Source organism: Podarcis pityusensis (assembly GCF_964106645.2).
Source record: "Podarcis pityusensis genome assembly, chromosome: 11".
Lineage (NCBI taxonomy): Eukaryota > Metazoa > Chordata > Lepidosauria > Squamata > Lacertidae > Podarcis > Podarcis pityusensis.
Window position 1 is genome coordinate 15,405,513 of NC_138036.1, and position 22,888 is coordinate 15,428,400.

The 22,888-nt window shown below is 41.9% G+C and overlaps 1 protein-coding gene across 3 annotated transcripts; it reads right to left on the minus strand.

Annotated features, from left to right (window-relative positions):
• Positions 1 to 145: 145 nt before the first annotated feature.
• On the minus strand, positions 146 to 22,888 carry LMAN1 (lectin, mannose binding 1). Of its 3 annotated transcripts, none has more exons than XM_080973543.1 (14): positions 22,627 to 22,888; positions 18,160 to 18,314; positions 17,970 to 18,077; positions 16,076 to 16,137; positions 14,892 to 14,991; positions 13,854 to 13,977; positions 13,045 to 13,103; positions 11,939 to 12,071; positions 11,049 to 11,242; positions 10,878 to 10,948; positions 6,541 to 6,694; positions 5,101 to 5,222; positions 2,880 to 2,937; positions 146 to 459 (listed from the first exon to the last, which is right to left on the minus strand). In XM_080973543.1, the coding sequence occupies exons 1-13, from the start codon at positions 22,853 to 22,855 to the stop codon at positions 2,901 to 2,903; spliced, it is 1,548 nt and encodes a 515-aa protein (XP_080829669.1). In that variant the 5' UTR covers positions 22,856 to 22,888; the 3' UTR covers positions 146 to 459; positions 2,880 to 2,900. The 3 variants fall into 3 exon arrangements, with proteins under 3 accessions (XP_080829669.1, XP_080829668.1, XP_080829667.1); XM_080973542.1 differs by having other exon boundaries at positions 146 to 1,085; XM_080973541.1 differs by having other exon boundaries at positions 146 to 2,937.

Sequence of the window (22,888 nt, forward strand, 5' to 3'; positions counted from 1 at the left end):
GGGGGAAACTTGGGATATTTTACTTTGTATACAGATAAGTCTTCATATTATAGGTTGAATCACTTTAAAACAATCACCTTAAGCATCTTGTTCCTCCTTCCCGCTACCAGCGCAGCTTTGACAAATTACAAATGTCAACAAATCATTGCTAAAAATAGGTACTTTTATTCAAATTCATTTCCAATTTCCTTTAAGTGCTTGGATTTTGAGGACAACAGGACAGCTTTTTCTTTTAAGCATACAGGAGTTGACGATACAAAGTTATCTTCAGCAGTGTTTTTCCATTAAACAGTAGGTTTCACCCATAGAAGGTGGTCTGTACATAGTTAAGGACATTCTGCACTTGCTCGTTTGAATTTTATCCATCATCAGCACGATCATGTGTACCAGTGAACAACACAGCACCGGTTTGATGCAAAGTGCTTCTAAAACTGGATTCGTACGTTGTTCTCTTGCAGTCTAAAGGAATAGTATTTACACCAATTAGAAATGCTAACACAAGTAGCCTTTTGGAAAATGTGCTTACATTTGACCGCATACCAGAACAGAGAGTATAGCTGAGAATTATGAAAAAGTGGGAGTAGCTCGGTTTAGAATGTGTAGAATTGGCAGGGATCACATAGCAAATCTCTTCTTTTTGCTAGCACCAAGTCAAGATGCACCAGTTTGGAACACCACCTTTGAAAAGGGGTGTGTTTTGGCAGCCTTCTACTCCCATTCAAGACATAGGTCAAAATGCTGCAGTTTTCAGAAAAGCATTGCTCTGGTATTACTTCCCAGGCTACAGGTTACTTCAAGACCCAGTTTTATCCCACCCGGACACAAGATAACAATACCACTGGTTGCTTCAATATTTTAATTCTCAAACTGAATGCATCACAGCTGGGAAGTTTCACATTTTGTTGAAAGAAGATAAGAGATGTCGTCTACAAGCAGATTCTCGTTTCTCCAACGGTATTTCAGAAAGAAACATCTCACTGAAATCAGTTCTTTCAGCATAAAAAGCACTGAAAAGTCTTTCTGCAGTAGAAGACGTATCTTTCTTTGGTGCTGGTGGGAGCAAAACTTGAGCAGATGTTCCTTTTCTAATTAAAAAAAGAACAGTAGCTTTTACGTATTTCATTTAGTCCAAGGCACCTGTAAAAATACTTGCTGGTGTGAGTCTGAGCAAGTTAATTTGCCCTCTTGTATGATTTTGGTTATTTAAAAATGCTGCTGCTGCTGTTTTATTTGTCCTTATTTGCATATTATGAATTGAAGTTTTGAGCAGCAGGTCCTTCAACAAACAGTAAATAAAAGCCTGATGAGAAACATCTATAATTCAGCACATAATGTTACTGAAGTCATGGCAGGGAGGGAAGGGGGGAGACCACATTTGAGAAGGAGAAAACTATTGCATAGATTTGTTCAGTTTTTCCAAGCTGACAAGGGCAATATGCCTTTAACGTACGTAATACTGAACGTGGTAGACTGTTGCTGCCTTTTGAAAAATGTTCAGGGTGGATTCCAATACTGTCCTTCCGTTTGCAGAACTCCTGTGAACAGAAGTGAGTTTTTGCTGATTGTGTACTTCCTCTGCAATCCCCATTGCCTCTCCCCAGCCCCGCTCCAGATGGTTGTCAAATCCTCCAGCAAAGTCAGAGATGGTGTGAAGGGAAGGGGCATTTGGCAAAACTCACTCCCCTCACTCCTCCATTCACAGGGTCAAAAACCTTTCCACAAGCAAAAGAACAGCACTGGATACAATTCTTAAAGTCAAACATTGTTAGAAATCCTGATTTAAATTCTATTAAAGGCCTACAATTTCCACGGCCATTTGAATACAATTTGGAAGGCAACAAGAGCGAATTGTAAGATGTAAACAAGGCAAGAGTAAATCTGTATTTTCAGCTGGGGCGTGGGAATTCCCATGTAATGTGTTTACATGATAAGGCGGCGAGGCACCAAAAACTTTAAGCGGATTATAAACAACACCTGTACAGCAAAAGCAGGGATGATCAACAATGGGCCAGTTTGTAAGAAAACGGTTGATGTGCACTCACAATGTTCCCAGGTGAAGGTATTCAACGTTTTGGAGAACATTCTAAAGAGTTCACTGCAGGATCGGCATGGTTTTCAACACTGCTCAGTGATTTTTTTTTTTTAAAAGAAGACCACCACTATATCATATACTCTGAACTCAGATTAATTTTAAAAAGTCATGCAAGCTAAGGTCTCTTCCTTGAAGAGAGGTTAAAGAACACTTTTACAAAAGTATGGTCAGTTTCAGAAGAACTATACCAAAACATGCTTGAAAGGACTACAGTATTTGGCAGACTTGTTTTCTTCCGTTGTCGCCACACAAGAAAATTCCACCTTGTGTTGGTCCACTGAATCGTTGCTCTAAAGACCTTTTGATTAAATGTCTCTGCTGATCACTGTTATTGTGAATATTTTTGAAGGTGGGCTTGCAACATACCAGACTGAACTTGCCCAAGATATGAATGCTAGTTTTGCAACCTCTTTCCATAAAACAGAAGGGGAATGCAATTTTAAGGTTTCCCAACCCCAAATAAATCTGATATGTAACAAATGTTTTACAGCAGTTCTTCCTGCCCACCCAAAATCAGATAATGTAATAATCAGTGCGAGCAGGACCACAGTCCCAGTTCTCTGCCTGGGAAGTATCTTGACAGTAGAATTAAGGGGCATATTCCAACATCTCCTGGAAACGCAAGGACAGAACTGGTCTCATTTCTTCCTCAGCGTCATTGTCAATTTTACATTTTATCTGAAATTCAGCGTATTCAGTAAACACTCAATAATTTAAAATATTGAAGCATTTTAAACACTAAAGTTTCCCTCATCTGCAACTCCTGTAACGTTCTGCATTCACACACCAGATGCACACAGGCTGGCCATCAAAAGAACTTCTTGGCTGCAGCTTCTTGCTGAGTCCTGCACGCAAACAAAAAGGGGAGAGCAATTAGCAAAACCAAACGCAGGAAGCCTTTTGCTCATTTCAGCAAGGCAGTACCTCTTTCAGATCTAGGAACTTCAGATCTAGAATTCAGAGCAAGGGTGCAAACATCAGCCAGAGTGGTACAAGCACTAGTCTGGGCTCCCTTTCTTATGGGCTAAGACTAGAAGCAGAACGGGCATGAACCACCCCCCCAGCTGAATGTGAACCAACTGAGTCAACTCTTCAGACATGCAGGCCGAAGTGTGGTTAGGGCTGAGTTTTCAAAATTGTTTCAGGTTCTTTCAAATAATAATAAAAAAGCTTTGTGAAAGTGTGGCCATTTTAACCTACTTTATTTTGCACTAACTTTTTGGTCCTTTTAGGGACAAACTACCTACACCTGTATGTAGTGACTCTGTTGGAGAAGATCCTTGAAAGTAGGAACTTTGAAGCAAAGAAGGGATGTGTGGGTGGGTGGGTGGGGGAAGAGAATGGCGTTTAACTCTTCCTGTGCAAATCATTTCCCTCCTGAAACTCTCTGTCCTCCACCAGTTTGGAACTGTGGGTGGCTGGAGAAGTGGCTCCCAAAAGTTGCTCTTCTGCATTTCAAAGCAACTATTCCCCAAGGGCATGCTGCACAAATAGAGGAGACAACAAGACTATTGCCGTGCAGTGTGTTGTTTAGCCTGCAAAATCTTGTCCACTTCTGTTCTACAGAACTTGGCACTTCTAGCAAACATAATCTCTGTCACTTGTCCCCAGAATCAGGCCCGCAAAGCCATTTGAAGTGGCTTGCCAGCCTCCTCTCCATTGCTACAGCCAGCCAGGAGGAGTGTCTCTTTTTTTTCTCCTTATCCAAATTAGCAGAGAGATCACGCTTGCCATTAATTTGCATGGGGAGCAGAGGGAGCCCTACATCACTGCTGCCATGCAGTATGGTGAATGCAATACTCAAGCTGGGGGGCAGGGGAAGCCAGCCCTGCCCTAGGGCAAGAAAAAGGTGTAGGCAGTGCTAATCTTAAAAGCTGACATAAGAGAAAGGGCGATGCAATTGCTTCTTTGTCCCGCGGAAGTGTACTTTGAACTTTTGGGAACCCTTGATTAGAGAGGTATGTTATTGGGAGTTGCCAGGCTTCAGTTGCTAATGAGATGCTTAACCTAACAGCCTCAATACTGGACACGGGTGCATAGCTTTCCTACTGCAGAATTTAAGGTGGGGTGGCACAATTATCTTAGTTCATGCTAAACAACTACCAGACTTTTAGAAGACATCTGAGGGCAGCTCTGTTTAGGGAAGCTTTTAATGTTTAAGATTGTATTTTAATATTCTGTTGGAAGCCGCCCAGAGTGGCTGGGGAAACCCAGCCAGATGGGTGGGGTATAGATAATATATTATTAATTATTATTATTATTATTATTATTATTATTATTATTATTATGCTTTAGGATGCAGACTGGCTGAGGAAAAATAGCCCAGACTCCTGAAATATGGAAGACAATATAATGAAGTGGTTAAGATCCTGGAAATGATGGTCACAAGAGAGATGGAGGATCTATGCACAAACAAAGAAGAGACTCTTTCTCAGGAGTCCCACTCAGATTTCATCTCTGCAGAAAATTTCTAAGTATTTGTGTGCGATTCTGAGAACTGGAACTGGTTAAGAAAAACTGTTTTAAGTCAGAAATCCACCAGAGTGTGCCTTTAAACTCAAGCTCTGGAGAAGAACTGGGTACTTCACAGTGAGCTTCAGAGTTCTGAAAAGCAGCCAGAGATATCTCACTTTCAGAGTTTCACTGAGGCTCAACACAGCTTCAGGGTGGTTCTTACTGAGCTCAGAACTGGGAGGACAAGAGAGGGTGGCTCCCTGCGGTTGGGCAGGGGACCTGAGAAATTCCAAGCACCTCTGAAACTCTGACACTGCAAGCAAGACCTTGGGAGGGCAGGGTGGAAAGGGAGTTTTGGCTAGCTACCAAGTCACCCTGGCACCAATGACAGGGCAAAGCCTACCATTTATTTCATCTTGTTCAGACAAGGGAAGGTTTTTATACCTCCCTCTCTGCAGTTACTGATGCCTGCTTAGGAGAGACTGTTTTGCACTTTTGAGCCACTGAATCAATTCTATTCTGGCACGATGCATGCAAAACGCATTCCAACTTACCTATACATGATGTAACCGATGAACAGTAAAGTCTGGACTGCCACAAATATAAAGAAGTGTGTTGTTGATAAACATGATGGGAACTGTGGCAACTCTGGACATTTAGGTTTTTCATTTGATGGCTAGAAAGCAAGAGGGAAGAGAACAATTTCTCAGCAAATGCAATATGCAGTAGGGAAGGTTTCCCTTGTTCTTCCGTGTAAGAGAGTGCAAGGAATACTTGTGAATGTACCAGAGTGTTGGTATATTCACAGGAGGTAACCAAGCCTACCGACAGGCAGAGATTTTGGGCATCACTCTAGAACTTCAGGTTCCGGAGGGCCCTTTGGCAAGACCATTTTCTCACCACCTCTTCATGGCTATTGCTCCCAATGTTGCTGCTTTCCCTTCATCACCGTTACGCCATTGCTGGCCACAAAAGAGACCCAATAGTCAAGTGAGCAGGTGGGTGATTGATAATCCTCCTGCTCATTGCTGCTGTCAGTTCCCTCTGGGCCAGGGAGAAAGGGGAAAAAAGCAGGCAGAGAGGCAACCACGAGCAGCAGCAGCAGGGGCCAGGGCTTCTTGGCAGTGGGTCTCCTGTAGAGGAGTGAGCCTTGGTAGATGAGCTATCATGCCAACTCCATCCAAAAGAGTGGCAATACAGTGGTACCTCGGGTTAAGTACTTAATTCATTCTGGAGGTCCAATCTTAACCTGAAACTGTTCTTAATCTGAAGCACCACTTTAGCTAATGGGCCCTCCCATTGCCGCTGCTGCGCGATTTCTGTTCTCATCCTGAAGCAAAGTTCTTAACCCAAGGTACTATTTCTGGGTTAGTGGAGTCTGTAACCTGAAGCATCTGTAACCTGAGGTACCACTGTATAGGTTTTTACAGGCAAATGTTGACATTTGGATTTTAGTCTTTAATCTCAAAATGACTCAAGACAGCCCTACTATCAGAAAACAATAAATACCTCAAAATTACTTCAGAATAAAAGTTTAGCAATAAAACCAGTGACGCCTCAAGTCTCTCATGCTATGCATATTCTCTCTCTCTCTCTCTCTCTCTCTCTCACACACACACACACAGACACAGATCCACCCAAGAAGCATGCAAAAATGACTGGACAGGCAACAGGTGAAAAAAAGCAAATCCGCATCACCATCCCAAGCATGCTTACTTGGAAACCTAACTGAATGTCAATGGGAAGGAAGTGTGTGCAGAATTTCACATGCACAACCCTGGTCTGACAGCCTCCTCTGGAGCCTTGGGGGGCTTCTGAGCGGCTCTGAAGCTTTGGGGCCAATCAGCATTGTCACAGACAATCTAGGATCCAAGCACCTATGAGGTAGTGATCCTTGCCCAAGTCAAATGCCCAACCCTGGCACCTTGCCAGGCCTTAAAACACTCCCTTGGTAGCATGCAAGCAGACACAGTGCAGCAAAGAGACTGCAGTACCATGTTCCTCTGGACTAGATGTTCGATGTCCCTCTTTACTACATGGAGATGCTCCTTGATGTCATTGAAGTGCTGGGTTGTTTCATAGATTCCACCAGCAGAGGCAGCATGTTGACTGCCACTGACTAGCCTCAGTGTTTCTCCCACAGAGTTCCTGGAAAGAGACAAAAAAACCCAATCGTGATATTTCCCCTCCCAAACACAGGTTCGCCCTCCTTCCCAAAGGAAGTAACCAGCCGTAAGAGAGGACCAAAAGCTTCTCTAGCCTCCTTACAGCTGCAAAGCTAACAGAGGCAAACAACTCTCTTAGCACAGTTTGTTTGGTCCACTACTTGCGAGGGCCAAGGAAAAGAGAGACAAGCTAAGAGCAAGCACTCTATTCAAACAGTCCCTTTGTGTATCTCTGCTGCTTATTCCCATATATGGAACCAAGATACAGCAGATGGGAGTGAGCAGCCAAGGGTGAGATTCTACCACGACCATTGCTGCTGCCCAGTCCAAGGAAGGTGGGGTTAAAGCTCCCTTTTGATTGGGCTGTGTTTCAGGTAAGACAGCACAACTCACTGGCTGCTCAAGATTTCCCAAGTCAAGCTGCAGGTTTGAGTGTTTGCTGCTGTCCAGAGGTGCACACCTAGCTAGCCTTGTGTGTTGTCTGGGTGTGGAGAGCCAATCAGACACATGCCCCAAATCAAGGCATTTTAGAATAGGCGTCAGGAAAGCCCTTACACTAGCCCAACAGTTATATGCATTTCATAAGGGGTGGAGATTCTGTACGTATCCAGATGTTGTTTAGAGTCCAAGTCTGGCTCCCTGCACCCCAATTTTATTTGGAAATTATATCTACTCTCCTCAGGTGTAGTCCTATACACATCTGCCCAGAATTAGGTCCCACTGAGTTAAATGGCACTTACTCCCAGGTAAGTAGATTACAGCATTGATCAGCAGCACAGTTGACTGGATGGTATAAAAGTGCCCAAGTAAAGTAGAAGTAAAGTGAAATAAAAAATTTTAAAAGGAAAAATAAAGTAAGAAAACCCACCATTCTTTAGTAATGAATTCTAAAAAAAATTCTATTATTCTACTCTGCAGATGATGATGCAGCTTTGCAGTGTTTCAGTGTCAGACTTCAGCAATCTAGCTGTGTGCAATAAAATATTTTGTGGCTGTCGCAAGGCTTACAACTTTGTTCCAAAGACTGGTCTGAATCCAAGTCTCCCAAAGCTTTAAATGATGTCAAAACTCTAAGGAAGCTAAAATCTGTTTCAAGCAGCAGAATATGCTTTAGGGATAAGCAAAGATTTAAAGACATGGCCCGTGATTACCTTTTATACGACAAATTTCATTTCCCGCGTGCATCAATGCAATACACAGAATTATCTTGGAATAAATTCATTTTCTGCTCTTACAGAAAAGAAAATTAAAGCCACAAAAAGTGCAGATGCTGTAACTGGTGATATTAGACATCTAAACTGATTGGATAAGGGAGGCAGGCCTGTTTCTTAATCAATATGTTCATATAAGTTTCTTGTTGTGATGCCTCTTTCCAGTTGCAAAGAGGATTAGCATCTACAGCGACATATCATCATATGAATGATAATCCCTTTCATTGTTAACAGAATAATCAAAGTCTATGCCCCAAATTTGGTTCTATTAATTTACTTGAAACTTTACATTTGCTTGGACAAAAGATGATTTCACAGCAACTCTTTGTTCAGAGACTTACCCTGTAGCCTTTAGTAAAGCTCTTTATTCAGCCATATAATAACAGTGATTGCAACTTTACTTAAAAGAACCGATTCAAATCACTGCTTCGTGTAAATATTCAAACACATTGGAAAGCTCATCTTCATTTAAGTGTTGCTAAGCATAAACGCTTCATGTTTTAAGCAGGCATTGTTAAGATGCAACATTCACAGATATGAATGATTCATTGGTTACCAGTTGCATATGATTTAAATTTGCAAAACATGGAGCTGAACTGCCTCCTGGATCCCAGAACCTTGTTTAAGACAGGAGTTGGGAACTGGCCCATCAGATGTTGCCGGAATCACAATTCCTATTAGCCCCAGACAACATAGTCAAGGGCCAAAGGTTCCTCAACATTGGTTCAGGATTAGAATACTGTTTTAGGAGACCAAGGCTCAAAGCCATCAAAGTCACTGGATGAAACGTATCTCTTGGCCTCATTTACCCCCAACAACTGTTTAAAAGAAAACTGTTTACGTGCCACATGTGTATATTGTTCCAGAAAAATATAGACCGTTACATGTTTAGCAGGGAATTCCCAGGCTTAAGTAAGGTTTTTTGTTGTTGTTTTTAAAATAGATTATAATCAAGTAACTCATCTACTTGTCAAGTTACCAGAAATGCAAATGTTATGGATAAAAAATCCCAGTATACACTCGACACAGCGCACTTTATTTCAACAAGGCTCTGGTCAAAAAGGGAAGCGGACCAATTTCTTCTACATAAGCTAGAAGTCTTTTCTAATGAAGCGATTAGGAAACATACAAATCTTGACATGAAAATTACAAGGACAGTAAGTCTTTCCCCCTCTGGCGATGGCCACAAAGGCCAGGAAGCTGGGGGTTGGGGATACTGATTTGTTTTTGTTTTGTATCCGCAAGACATTCTTTAATCTCAAGCTGAAAATATTAAGATGATGTTACGCAAAAGCTTTCTTAATAAGTAGTCACTAAAAGGGCAGGCTTCTGATGTTAACAAGGAAATCTAATTTACTTGTCCGGCATAAAGATTTGCCAAGAATATTAAAATAAAAGCCGTCCCCAAGAAACAAGGGTGAAAATGGAAGTACATTCTATAATCTTTATTCTATAAAAGCTGACCTACTTAGGCACACTGAAGGAGCAGTCCTTGAACCATTAACAGTGATCAACGTTAACGGTTCAAAGCCGTTGCGCGAAGATTGCAAGAACATCTCCTACAAGGTATAGCCCTCTCTTGTTTTCAAACTGAACACAGGGGCGACACAAGCTCACAGGCATTCTGATGGGCAGAGCCCAGTAATGCAATTGTGAGGAAACAACTGTTTGGGCGGGTGCTTACTCTGTGTACAAGAACATGTGTTGACACTTGGTACATCTCCCTCTGGGAGTGAGAGGCAAGTGCCCGCTTCCTGGCAAAAGCTTTAGAAGAGGGGTAGCCAATGGGGAGTCCTCTAGGGTGTTCTAAACTACTAACTCCCATCATCCTTGACCATTAGCCATGCTACCGCTGCTTTAGAGTGCTCCATAGGTGGGACTTCATAGAGGGCACAAAGGCCACACTTTGTCCTGCACTCATTCACACGGTCCTCTCAACTATCAGCCCTAAAGCTCTCCTCTCGCGCCAATGAACCTTGCCACACAGCTACTCAAAACTCCACTGCCAGAACTGTTGGTTTTGCAGGCCTACCACCTGGAACCCTCTCCCATTTCATCATCATAAAGCAACCTCAGTTTACCCAAACACATGCTATTTTAGAGGGAAACTCTACAACCTTACTGAAACATATTTGCTCACATTTCAGAGTCCCCTAGAAGTCTGTAAATACATTGGGTGCTGCACAGTGTAAAATGCTTAAGCAGTGAACAGAGAGAAAAATGAATAGAAAGGAGCCCTACACAAATAAACAGAAGGTAACGAGGCTTCCTATTAGGCAGCTTGCCCAGTATAGTGCCCTCCAGATGATGTTAAACTACAACTCCCATCAGCCCCAGTCAGCATGGCCAATGGCCAGGGGTGATGGGAGCTGTAGCCCACAAAACATCTGGAGGGCATCAGGTTGGCTGCTACTCCTTTAAATAAATAAAAAATGAAGCCTAGAAAAACATTCTAAACCCTCTAAGAGAATGCAGTGGTTTTATAGAAGATGTTTATATTGCCTTGCTTTTCTGCAATTGGTTCAAAATTTCTCAATTCAGCTGGGGGGTGGGGACACAAGCAGGTCTGAATGGCAGAAATTCTTTTTTCTGTTGGCTTCTTGCAATAATGTGTCAATAATGTGTCAAAATAATATTGCAATAATGGATCGGTGGAGGTAGGGTTTGCCTTGGTGGCTTCTAATTTTCTACCTTCTCGGTAGTGTGATAAGTAAGTTAAACTATTATTGCGCACATTTCGTTTTGTTGTAATTAGTAATTTTCTTTGTTCTGCTATCATTCATGGTTGCAATGATAAAGGCTAAGTGAGCAAAGATAACACTTTTCTCAAGCGCATTATAAAGAGGAAGGAAATCCCAAGTCCCAACACTTCTGTATATGCACCAGGCAACATGAAACACAACTCAGAAACAAAGTGGGGGTGGGTTACGTCCTCTTTTGTGCATGCACTCTTACTTCATTTCGATGACTTGTCTCAGGACCTCCTCTTGAGTTCTTACAACATTATCAAGCTCCTGTTGGGGGACCTTAAGGAAACACAGAAAGAGACACAAACCCAATACAGTTAGTGAAGAACGGCAAAGAAGGGGACCTGAGATACATGCATGAACTGCGTGTTTTGCTTGCCTGGCCTGGCTGTGCTGGGCCACCACTTCCTCTTTTGGAAATCTCTTCTGCCACTGTAGAGACGTATCTCCTCTGCTCATCCAGAATCATGTCCAACTGCCTGTTGAGCTGCTTTATTTCAAGATGAATTCGATTCTGGCCTTCAAAGATTTGCCTAAGCTCACGATCACTCACAGTCTCGTAGAGATCATCCGCTTAAAAAACAAATAAGAAACAAACTGAAAGGACATTCTAGGTATACGTTATCAATGTTAGAATTCCTGCTCCGTGATTGCAGTCATGGGATTGTTGGCTTTCACATGAAGGTGTATGTTTTGACTCCACAAAGTGGGAAGTGATGGAGACAGGATGTTTGTGTTACTGTGTTCCGTGAAGTGGGACTATTGTCCTTTGTTCCTTTTCTCTTTGCTGTCTGATGCTAGAGAGAGAGAGAGGGAGCCATGTTGCAGTGCTCCGTGTGTGTTTATATGTAAATAATGTCAATGAAATGAATGTCAATGAAATCATGCCAGGAAATGAGCCTCATTTAGCTTGATTTGTCCAAACCCGGCTCATGGTTTGCTTCCCTCCAAACCATCAGCAGAACGCAAAGTTTGTTCTTGGTTTCCACTCGTTTTTGGCTTGGAGAGAAGGAAGTCATGAACCCAGGTTTGAATGACTGAAGCTACACTTGCTTGTTTCCTGGCAGAAGCACTGTGCAAATGAAGCAACCATTAGTGTAGCAGGGTGCACAACCATACCGCTCAATCATTAAAAATCATAGCTTATTTTTATTATGGTTTAAGATGTTACCATAGCAGATGTCTAACAGCAAATCAAGATGAATGCATCACAAGAAGGCAAATATTTGAAACCGAGTCATCCCTCTTCCCAGTTACCTGGCCACTTACTAGGCTGCCCTTGCATGTCAGGGTGCTCCTTCTGAAATTCCTCCTTCTTTTTGTCCAGCTCTTGCTGGAAATGCTGAAACTCTTCTTGATATTTCTCTTTGTCCTTTTCAGGAATTTCTGTATCAGGGGGAGGCTATAAAACCAATTTTAAGAGAAATTTGTTTAGGAGGCTATTCTGAATGTCTCCAGCAAATATCTTTGGTATTCTGCATCCAGACCTACCCCTACCATTAGCAGCCAGAAAAGTTAGCATTTGTTCACATGACTTTCTCCTAATGAACTAACAAATCGCTAATATACCACTTCCCTCTGGCCTGTTCTCACACACTAACAATCAAGCATGGACCAATATTTTTTAGATCATGTTGACCATGTTGACAGATGGTACAATAAGAAGACCACACCCCTCTAACCTGCATCCAATCAGTTCAAAGCAACAGCCACATCCAGTTCTGCATTGCATTCTCACCCACATTGCTCTGGGCAAGCAATTTCATCCCAACCACACAGGACCTTGTACATGCATTACAGCTGCTGAATTCAAGCAATCGTGGTTTTCCGACATCCCAATGTGTGTTTTTGGCTAGGCTTAATCAAGACACTGCAAAGTTTAAGGAAAGGACTTCATAACCAGCGTGCCATCACCTACTACCTGGAGCCCATCAAATTCATGAATGCAATATTCAAATATTGATGTCAATGACAGTTCCTCAATCATTAAGGCTTCAGGGCGTTCACCTTAAAGAACCTATGTGGAAGCAACGTTCAGCTAAATAACTCTACAGCAATTCTTTTCTCCTTATCCAAAGGCTAGGAATCATTGACTCAAAGTACAATTTAAGGTAATATATTAGAACTGAAGCACAAATTGACAGATAGCTTGCAGATGGGTGATGGCTGCCAAAACACCATTATATATAAAAAGAAGGAAGTTCCCCCAGTTGCAAGCCAAACATTCAACTTTTGTTTCATTTAAACACTCTTCAAACTGTGAGAGTGAAGTATTATCCAGTGCTGACATGAACAGGGGAAATCTCTTTTCTCACAAAGCCCCTGTCACACAAATACATCGAGGGAAGTAATTTTTATTGCCCAAGGATGCCTACCACGACTTTGCTAGGCTCCGTCAACTGGAAAGTCAGGAAAGACAAGACATCGTGGTCATCTGGGTAAAAAAAAAAATCCCAAACACAGCAAGTGATTAGCTCTGATTGTTCCAACACAGTAGAATGACATCCGTATAAAAGAAAGTTCGCCTCTGCACCTGGTCTACTGCGTGACCAGCAGTACCACACAGTAAGATTGCTGAGATGCATTGACAGATATGCATTGCAAGGCTGACCGTCAGCATCTGGGGCCCCAGAGAGCTGACTGTCGCAGACTCAAGCATCACGGCACTAAGAGACTTTGGGCCTCTATTTCCTCAAACAACAATCTCCCTGCTCCCAAAGCTCTTGGTGGTGAGGATCTTAAAGGACATCAGATTGAGCCTCCATGAAGTTAAAACCAGCACCCTCCTAGACTGGGCACAGTGCTATACAGAAGCGTTCTTACTGGAGCCAATGCTCTTGACTCTATCCCTCTCCATCAGGAAGAGAAACTCATAAAGGAGTCTCTGCCCAACCCCACCCACCAATAGCACTGGTATGTACAAGTGCCGTGAACCAGAAGCGATTTAACCAAAAGGAACGCATCTAGGGCAACGACTTGAACTTCTACATCCTTGTCTAATTCCTTTCTTCTGCAGACTTCCACAAAGCACATTAGCATCAGGTGCCAGTCATGGTTGCCGATTCTCTTGTTACTAAGCTGGCAGACATTTCACAATTTAGCAGTTATTAATTTACCCAAGGGAGAGGGGAAGTCTTTGCTAAAAAGGAAGGAGAGAAGGTATGTCTTGAGTACTAAAAATCACCTGCAAGGCCACCAGTTGCTGCAGAGATCCCAAAGTATCCATTTGAAGGAAGCACCATGTTTTCCACTTTGGCACAAAACTCATAGTCTTCTTTGTCTGGAGTAAATCCATTGTTGATCAATATCTTTTAAAGAGAGAGAGATGTAAAGATAGGAAGTTGCCTTATACAGTGTTTGGCCAATTCCCTGTCTAGCCCATATAGGTCTACTTCAACTAGCAGAGGCATTCTGAGGGTTTCTCACCATTCTGCCACCTGAGATTTCGTAGAGATGCTAAATGTATGTCAATTACAGTGGAATTCCTCTGTACCCACCCTCAAACATATGGTGAGGAACTCATTGTGATGCCCAAGGCCAACTAGCTTGCTCCTACATCTTAATCTGTGTAAATAATAATAATAATAATAATAATAATAATAATAATAAATTTTATTTATACCCCGCCCTTCCCAGCCAAGGCCGGGCTCAGGGTGGCTAACAACCAATAATAAAAACAAGTTGAATGAATACAACTTAAAAACAAGATTAAAATACAACATTAAAACATTAAAATGCAGCCTTAATCTGTGTAAATTATGCGATAAAATTGTAATTTAAAACACTATTTAACTTTCCATTAAGGGGCACCATCAAATGTGTTACTTCAAGCCTGTATTGCAGCCTATTTATTGAGAATTCCATTCTTTATACCTAAAGGCACAATGAATGATAATAATCCCTAGTTACCCTGCAGTCCTTACTATGAATGCAATCAATACAGTGCCACGTTTTTCCTATGCTGCACCCAACTTCTGTTTAGCTTTGAGAGGGGGGAAATGTTGTTCTGCAAGATGCAATAGGCCAAACTAGAAACAAATGGAATACAAACTCTGATTGTACAAACTACCTGGCCTCTCCTAACAAAGACACACACATCTTGCTTTCATTAATAATCTTTCCCAGCTTTTAAATCCCTAAGGAAGTATGCCTGCTCAGAGACTGCAACATTATAATATGCACACATAATGAGAGGAATATAATAAGAATTAAGAGTACATACAGTTAGCATCTTTTGGTAGTATGTGATCTTTGCTCGAACAGGGTAAGGTTTGTTACGAAAGTCTCTTTGACACGACGCCAGTGCTTGTGTGGAACCATCACTTTAAGAGGGAACAGACAAACTTTAAAACCAGAAATATGGTACAGTGGTACCTCGCAAGACGAATGCCTCGCAAGACGGAAAACTCGCAAAACGAAAGGGTTTTTGGTTTTTTTAGCTGCTTCGCAAGACGATTTTCCCTATGGGCTTGCTTCGCAAGACGGAAACGTCTTGCAAGTTTGTTTCCTTTTTCTTAACACCGTTAATACAGTTGCGACTTGACTTCGAGGAGCAACTCATAGCACGCGGTGTGGTAGCCTTTTTTGAGGTTTTTGAGGACTTTGGTGATTTTTGAAGCTTTTCCAAAGCTTTTCCGACACCGTGCTTCGCAAGACGAAAAAAACTGCAAGACGAAAAAACTCGCGGAACGAATTAATTTCGTCTTGCGAGGCACCACTGTAGAATACACACAGGTGTGCAGAGTTGACACCATGACTAGAATAAAGTTCAAGCAATCTAATCAAGAAATTAAATACCGGTACTTATCATAATTTCCATTAACGTACACTCTAAAGAAGAAACCACATGCAGCAAAAAACCCCTCTTTGCCAGGAACTGCAAGTAGTTTAAAAAACCACTTGCAGTTCCTGGCAAAGACTCAGAGAAGCCTAACTACTGTTAGCCATGATATGAAACCTGGCATCATCTTGATCTGTTTTTAAGGCATGAGGTTAAAAAAATAGTTCTATTCACCAATGCCTTTGGAGCTCAACTCTGCATATTTTTAGTGGGGTGGAGTTGAATTCGATTTGCTCCTTTATTATTATCATTGTCTTTTAGGTTGTTTTTACCCTTGCTTTCATATCTGTGTCTCAGTTGCTTTGAGTTCATTTTTCCTACTCATTAATAGTAATAATAAAAAACGACGATATCTGCATCAGCGCACATGCAACACTAAAACGCTTACAAAGAAACAACTGTATTTGGGGAATCCCAAATATACACCCAGCTTTCGCTCATTTTAGAACATGATGCAACCCTCTGTCATTGCACAGGATGAAATCAAAATGAAAGCAAACAAACATAATTTACTTCAAGAATTTTCATTTATAAGCCTTCCAAATATCTTTCCACAGAGAACTTACTTTTGATGGTCATAATGGAGCTTGCCATTGTTGCCAACAACAATCACCGCTGGGTTGTTTTTCTGAGGGGGAAACACATATCAAGATAAAAGTCTCTCTCAAAAGTGGTTTTTAAGACTAATCTAGAACTCATCTAACATGAAAGGTGAAGCTGCTTAGCAATGTATAGTAAAAAAACCTAGTACAATGCTTCTGTGAAGTTTGTGGTCCTGAATCACGCACTGGTCGTAATCTGAGGCATTATCAGAGTTTAAGAACACATTGTAGCCAGGAAAAAAAGCACTTGGGTTGTGAAGCAGGGCCAGTGAGGGGCCTATGAAGTGTTCAGAGAGCCAGTTAACACAACTTTTCAACTGTGTGGAGGAGGGTATTGTTTTCGTTTGTTATTATTGTATGTATTTTTGTGTTTTTAGACTGTAAACTGCCCCATGCTCTTCATATAATACAGAAATTTATTAAATAATAACACTTGATACAGACTATTCATATCTTATCAGAGAATAAACAACGCCAACTTGAAGCATTAGTATTCACGAATAAGAAGATTAACAGTAAAAGGCATTGTTCAGAAGTATGCAAAGAGCTAAGTAAAGCTAGACAGCTTAACACACAACAGGAAAAATCAAAGCCAAGGACTTTTAAGACTTGGTGCGATACCACTATCTCTAACAAAATAACTGAGAAGCAGTCAAAAAACCCCAACAAAGCCTACCAATGAAATAGCTCTTTATATTGGGCCACACCTGTTCAGCAAGACTTGCCAACATGAATAACTTTGGGTGGCTGAATGAGGCCCTTAAACTTTTAAGAAAAAGCAACTGATTTTTACACAAAAGTCTCTAGACTTCATGCAAAAGGAGCGCTAATTCAGAGATTAAGAGAAGCTGCTCTTCCTTCTCTACCCCCCACCATTAGTTACAGTTAGGTTTGATTTTTTTTTTTTGCCAACAACTTCAGTGTTATTGCATTTTCACATAAGACATGGAAGGGAAGAAGTCAAACTCATGAAGAACAGGTCTAAGCAACATAATCTAGCTTGTCATGAGGGCTACATGGAACCTCTGTATTTCAAAGGCAGCATACCTCTGAGTATCAGTTCCTGAAAAGCAACAGTGAAAGAAAGCTACTGCCTTTTCCCCATCTATGGGCTTATCAGAACTATCTGGTGACAAAGCCAGACGAGACAGACCCTTTTGCCTAATTCAGAAGGCACTTGCATCCATTCTAGCTCAACAGAGAATATGTACGAATGCATTCTCTTCCAATGTGTTCAAATGCAGAGCTACCCTTACATTATCCTGAAAGCATCTTGCACATACCCACTCGATCTGCATAGATGGGTGGGCATTATGCACTATAACAGTTTCCCCAGTGAACAAGTTTCCACTTTGGAAAGGGTCAAGGTTTTGGAAACGAAAGGGTCAAGGTTTTGTTTTAAAAACACAACAATGCAATTACAAAATAAATAAATAAATAAATCATTTTTTGTTTGCCCCAACATGCTATCCACTCTAACAATATATGATGGGATACCATGTAAATAGTTAAATGATCTTCAAGGAACCCAAGCATTTATTACCTCCCAATCCTTTGAACAACTGACCTGATACAGATGTTCATAGGATCCTGTGCTAAGATTCTACTACTGGCAACAAGAGACAGTTTATGAACCTGCTCTGCAAAATATATTTTAGGTGGCAATTCTATGGCAAGTCATTAAATTCAGTAGGATGTGCTTCCAAGTGCAAACTGGCTGTAAATTCACATGTTCTGCATCAACTATCTTAAGAAATGGGCATCTAGAGTCTACAGAACCTCATACAAAATAGGGCTACTACACACACTATTAGAGAACTTTATTTGCTGTGCATATTCTGTATGGCTTTCCACTAACCTTTGCATCGTTGTCAAATGAGTCAAAGAAGATGCCAACTCCATTCCAGTTATCTGCTGCTCCGAAAACAGGACCGTCTAAGCCTTGTTCTTCTGTAAACCAGACTGCCTATTTAGAGAAATTCAAATCTAAATTTTAGGCCTCGGGTTCATACAACCGATGTGTCTGCAAATGCAACCATTCTACCTACCAGTCCATCAGCTCCTACTCGTCCTCTCCCTGTCACTCGGAAAGTCACTTCAATTTCCCAGTATTCAAATATAGATTTGCTTTTTGTCCATACTGATCCCCTCTGACTTTTTAATGATGGAGTTATTCTTATCTGATCAGCGCTGGGTATAGCATCTGAAAGGAAAGTAAGAAACAGATTTTTAAAATCAAGTGTTTCAAAGAACAACTGCTGCAGAAAAACACACACCATTGGCTCCATTTGCAGAATTTATTTTTGACAACCGAAAATTACATGTGTTTTACCCCAGCCATATTCCAAAGAGCGAAGGGCAGCCTACATTGTGCACCACCAGTGCCCATAGTTTAGCCTCACAACCACCTGGTTAGACTGAGATGACTATGACCAAGCCAAGATTGAAATGGAGAACTATGACACTGATAATATTTAATGGTGAATGATCAAGTCAACACTACAGTGTTGCAGTGGAACGAGAAAATGAATCCTTAAACATGGTGCTCCCTCAACACAATGCCAATCTCAAAGTGTAAACTCAGTTGATGCTTGTAGTGGTGAATAAACTAAAGAACTGTGATTCTCATGGATGCGGTCTTCACATGTTGCAAATTTAAGATGTGGAAGGTTTTACTCTTGTCAGAAAATCTGAGAACACCTAGTTTGAAGTCAGGCACACATACTGCAAGACTCTGGCCTCAATATCCAGAATCTGGGCCATATGTGAAAATGTAGGATATTGGGCAAGTTTTAGAATTATGTAGTAGGAATGAAGTGGAATTACAAGTTAGGTTGGCTGATGAAGATAAGCTTGTGCGTAAGCCATGCACATCCACATGTAAATAGAAAAGTGAGATTTTTTTTTTAGGGAGGAGGGAATAGGAGTCACATATTTGTTTGCCCTAATAACCCTTCAACCTCTATGCTACACCATTGACTAAGAACATTTAGAAAACCTCATAAAACAGCATAACACTGTGACAGAGCAAATGATTTCTACAGAACTTAAAAAAGAGCAGGTTCATTTCTTATCTGTCACTGAGGCAACATCTGGCAGACAAAAGGAACATGGCCAGTTTACTTACACTGTGGAGACCCATCGTTTTGTTTCAATACTTGTGGCCCAAAGTCAAGGGAATCTAGACCCCAATGCAAAGCAAACTAGAAAGGTTTCAGCATGTGGTGAATCAGAACAGTGCTGTGAAGATCCTAAATGAGGGCATTTGGGGCACTGAGTATTGAAAAATAAAACAAAACCACAGCACACATGATCACAGTCCTGCTCTGTAAAAATACAACATGCACAAACATCCCTCCCCATTCCAATATTATATTCCACTATAGAAATAAGTACTTTGCAAAATATATTGCAATACACTAAGCAGCTCGTATTAGCTGTAGAACCATGTCCCGTTCTGCCCAAGAAGGTTTCAAGAAAACAGTGTGCAGATATTTTGTTTGTTTTCCCCAATTCATTAGTAACAAGGCTATTGTGTTAAGTGTGAGGGTTTCTTTATTGCTTATTCAATCAAATGATTGCAGTATCAGAAGTTATTTGCTTCGTGTTTCAAGTGCTGGTTTAATCAATGACAGAGCAGTCAACATTAGAACAAACTGCAGGCAGTGAGGCTGGTACATTAGAAATAAAGACAAAAAGAAGTCGCAGTATAATACATGGATTAAGACCAAATTAATCAAAACTCTTATCAGACTAAAGTTTTTGTTTTAATATATTTTATTAAAATGAAATAACTGTCAGAGGGGGTCAGAGAAACAGATGCTGCTGGACACAGAAAAAATTATAAGCAGGCCTCTCATTTCTGTCACTTGTGACACATCACCATAACTATACAATGGTTTCCCATATGGCATTTCTATAAATGCTTTGACTAAAACATAGAAAGCAGGAAACCACATGCAAAATTTCAGTTTAAAGTAATTTCACATGTTCAATAACATGTTCAATAAAAAGAACATGTTCATTCTTAAAGAGTATATTTAGACTATCCTTATGGCACCTGCATCATGTACTGAGTTAGCAAACTAATGACAAGTCACACATTGCAATCTGAATTTACAACCTCAAGACCAAACACGTTAGCTACGGAAAGTCCCTGAGTGGGATCAGGTTGCTAAAGCAGGCCGCTGACAGCAGGATCCCAAGATCCTAATATGTTAATTAGGACCTAGTAAGGAATAGCTGCCGCCCTCCAATCAGTAGTCACTATTACCAGCATGAGTAAAAATTATTTCTGTCCATTAGACACACTTATATGAGAAAAATCATTTAAACTGTAGGTATCTCACTGCAATAAAGTGGCACAGGGGGTAATGACATGAACAAACAAGCAACAGAAAGAGCACTGTGCTTGTCAGAACACATTTAAAGAAACCTATTACAGAGACATCTTTGTGGCTTACCTAAGCACCATATGGTGTGGTTTACCTCATGGGAATGAAAGATGCTACTAATCACCTACCGTGGAAAAGCACCACGACAGTGTAAACACTTCTGTAAAAAGAAATACGCTGCTCCATCAGCAAGCTATATATGCTAAAGTTTTTTAAGTAGAATGAACACATACAGTAATAGCATTCAGGGACAATAAAGTATTACAACTTGTGCCTACATGCTATAAAATTGGGACAGAGGTTAATAAAATAATGTCACAGTATGAAGGAGTGCAGGAAATAAAGGCTTGTGCTTTTCTTGAGGAAAATTAGAATAGATTTTCTGCTCAAGTCACATTCAACAAGTCTTTACTCTTGGTTACAAAGGATTGGGGGAAGGGGTGAGGAAAGGCCTGTACCAATAAGCCAATAATATAAAACAAAATGAGTAGGTGACAGGTATTCACCAACTGAAAGATGAGGTGGCAATGGTGTGTCTGTGCTAATAAAGCCACGACTCCCTGTCCAAACCTTGTAATTCCTTTAAAGAGAAGCCAAATCACAGTAGTGTTGCTATATAAATGATCAATAGCAATAGCAGCAGGCAGAAGCGTGTGCATGGTGCAGGAAGGAGAAAAGGCATGCATCTAGAGTGAATACTACTATGTAAGGCAGGAGTGAGGAAGCTGCAGCCAGATGTTGCTGGATCTCAACTAACTTTCCTGACCATTGGCCATGCTGCCTGAAGATGGAAAGAGTTGTAGTCCAACAACATCTGGAGGGCCACAGGTTCCCTGCATCCACTCCAATATGCAACAGGTTTGAAAACAGTGGCGCCAGACCTTTTATCCTCATTGCATTCACATCACAGAAGACCTGGTGCATGTCAAAAGTTTATGAAATTAGCCATGGCATGGGGAAAGCTTGACAGAGGTTTTTCCCCCTCATTCTCACATGGCACAAGAACTTTTAGAAACCCACTGAACGTGAATGTTGGAAGACTCAGGACAGGTTAAAAAAATGTATTTCTTCACGCGATGCATAGTTGGAACTATTGAACTTTTTCCTACAGGAGACAGCAATGGGCACCAACTTAGCTAGCTGCAAAAGACAGCTGGAAACACAGAGGATAACACTATCAATGGCTAGAGTCATGGTGGGTATGATCTGACTCCAGAGCAACTGATGTTTAGGGGCATCATTGTTTCTGGAGTCCCACTTCTGTCAGCACTTAACAGGCTACTATATATATATTTTGGATGGGCATAATTACAAGACCCACATAGAAGGCCAATAAATATCACCATCACTCTGAGCAGCGAGCATTGCTTTCGTTATAAGCTCTACAGAAGGAGTGTGTGTGCATACAGCAAGACTTAACCAAGCACTTAGGAGAACTCAGCTAAGGCTTCACAAGTTATTTGTGTTTCCCCCCTATTTTCTCCCAAATATGCGCTCCTGCGAAGTAGTGCCTTGGCCGAACAGACTACGTTTTCATTTAGCTTTCAGCATTTTGTACAACTATCTCAGCACCAAAGGTAGAGGACCACCGTCAACCTTTGGCCCACTTTACCTACTTCTGATAAGGAAGCAGCAGCAACACAAGGGAAAACCCCAAAATACCTGAGATGAAGGGAGAACAACACACAGCCTCCAGCCATATGCCTTGCTTTTCCCATCCTGCGCATGTGGAAGCTTCTCCTACCTGTACTATTAAGGGCGAGGGGAGAAAGTCCAGAAGGGCCACGTGGCAGACCTGACAGATAAGGAGGTCAGGAAGCAGACCTCAACGCCAGGGAGGCCTTTCTAGGTTTGCAGCTTCCCCCCGCCGGGGTCGTCGTAATATGTACATTTTTATTTTTCGTGAGGGCGGAGAATCTGCTGGACCTGCGAACCCCAGGCGCGCGTAGACAAACCGCGCATGTTCAGGCAGCCGCACTCTGCACAGGCTCAGGGGCACCCTCGCCTTTGCTGTTTGCTTGCGGCGCTTCCCTGAGCCGAAGCCCCGGGCCTGACGTGAAGCCGTCGGACCCCTGGCGCTCCCTCCCCTCCACCCGCGGAGCCCTGCCCGCCGGTACTTACTGCCCGTGTGCACCCAGAAAGGCACCGACCCGTCCCCCTGCACCAAGTGCGGCCCCTTGAAACTGTATTTGTACTCGAACCGCCGGTGAGGCGGCGCGGGGCCGGCAGCTCCGGCGTCTATCTGGCCGGAGGCGTCTGTGGCGGAGAAGAGGCTGCCGACGAGGCAGAACACGGCTGCTACAAGAAACCTCCCAGCCAGGCTCCCCTTCTGCACCCACACCGCCGCCATCTTGGCCCCAGCTGCGCGCAGACCCGGCTCGGC

What these genes read in the sequence shown, in the direction of transcription:
- LMAN1 (XM_080973543.1), bottom strand. Translation starts at nt 22,855, where the DNA reads ATGGCGGCGGTGTGGGTGCAGAAGGGGAGCCTGGCTGGGAGGTTTCTT. An exon ending in CATTTGACAACGATGCAAAG is followed by an intron (nt 16,138 to 17,969) that starts GTTAGTGGAAAG and finishes TTTCCCCCTCAG; the next exon opens with AAAAACAACCCAGCGGTGAT. An exon ending in AGACAAGTCATCGAAATGAA is followed by an intron (nt 6,695 to 10,877) that starts GTAAGAGTGCAT and finishes GTCTCTTTCCAG; the next exon opens with GAACTCTGTGGGAGAAACAC.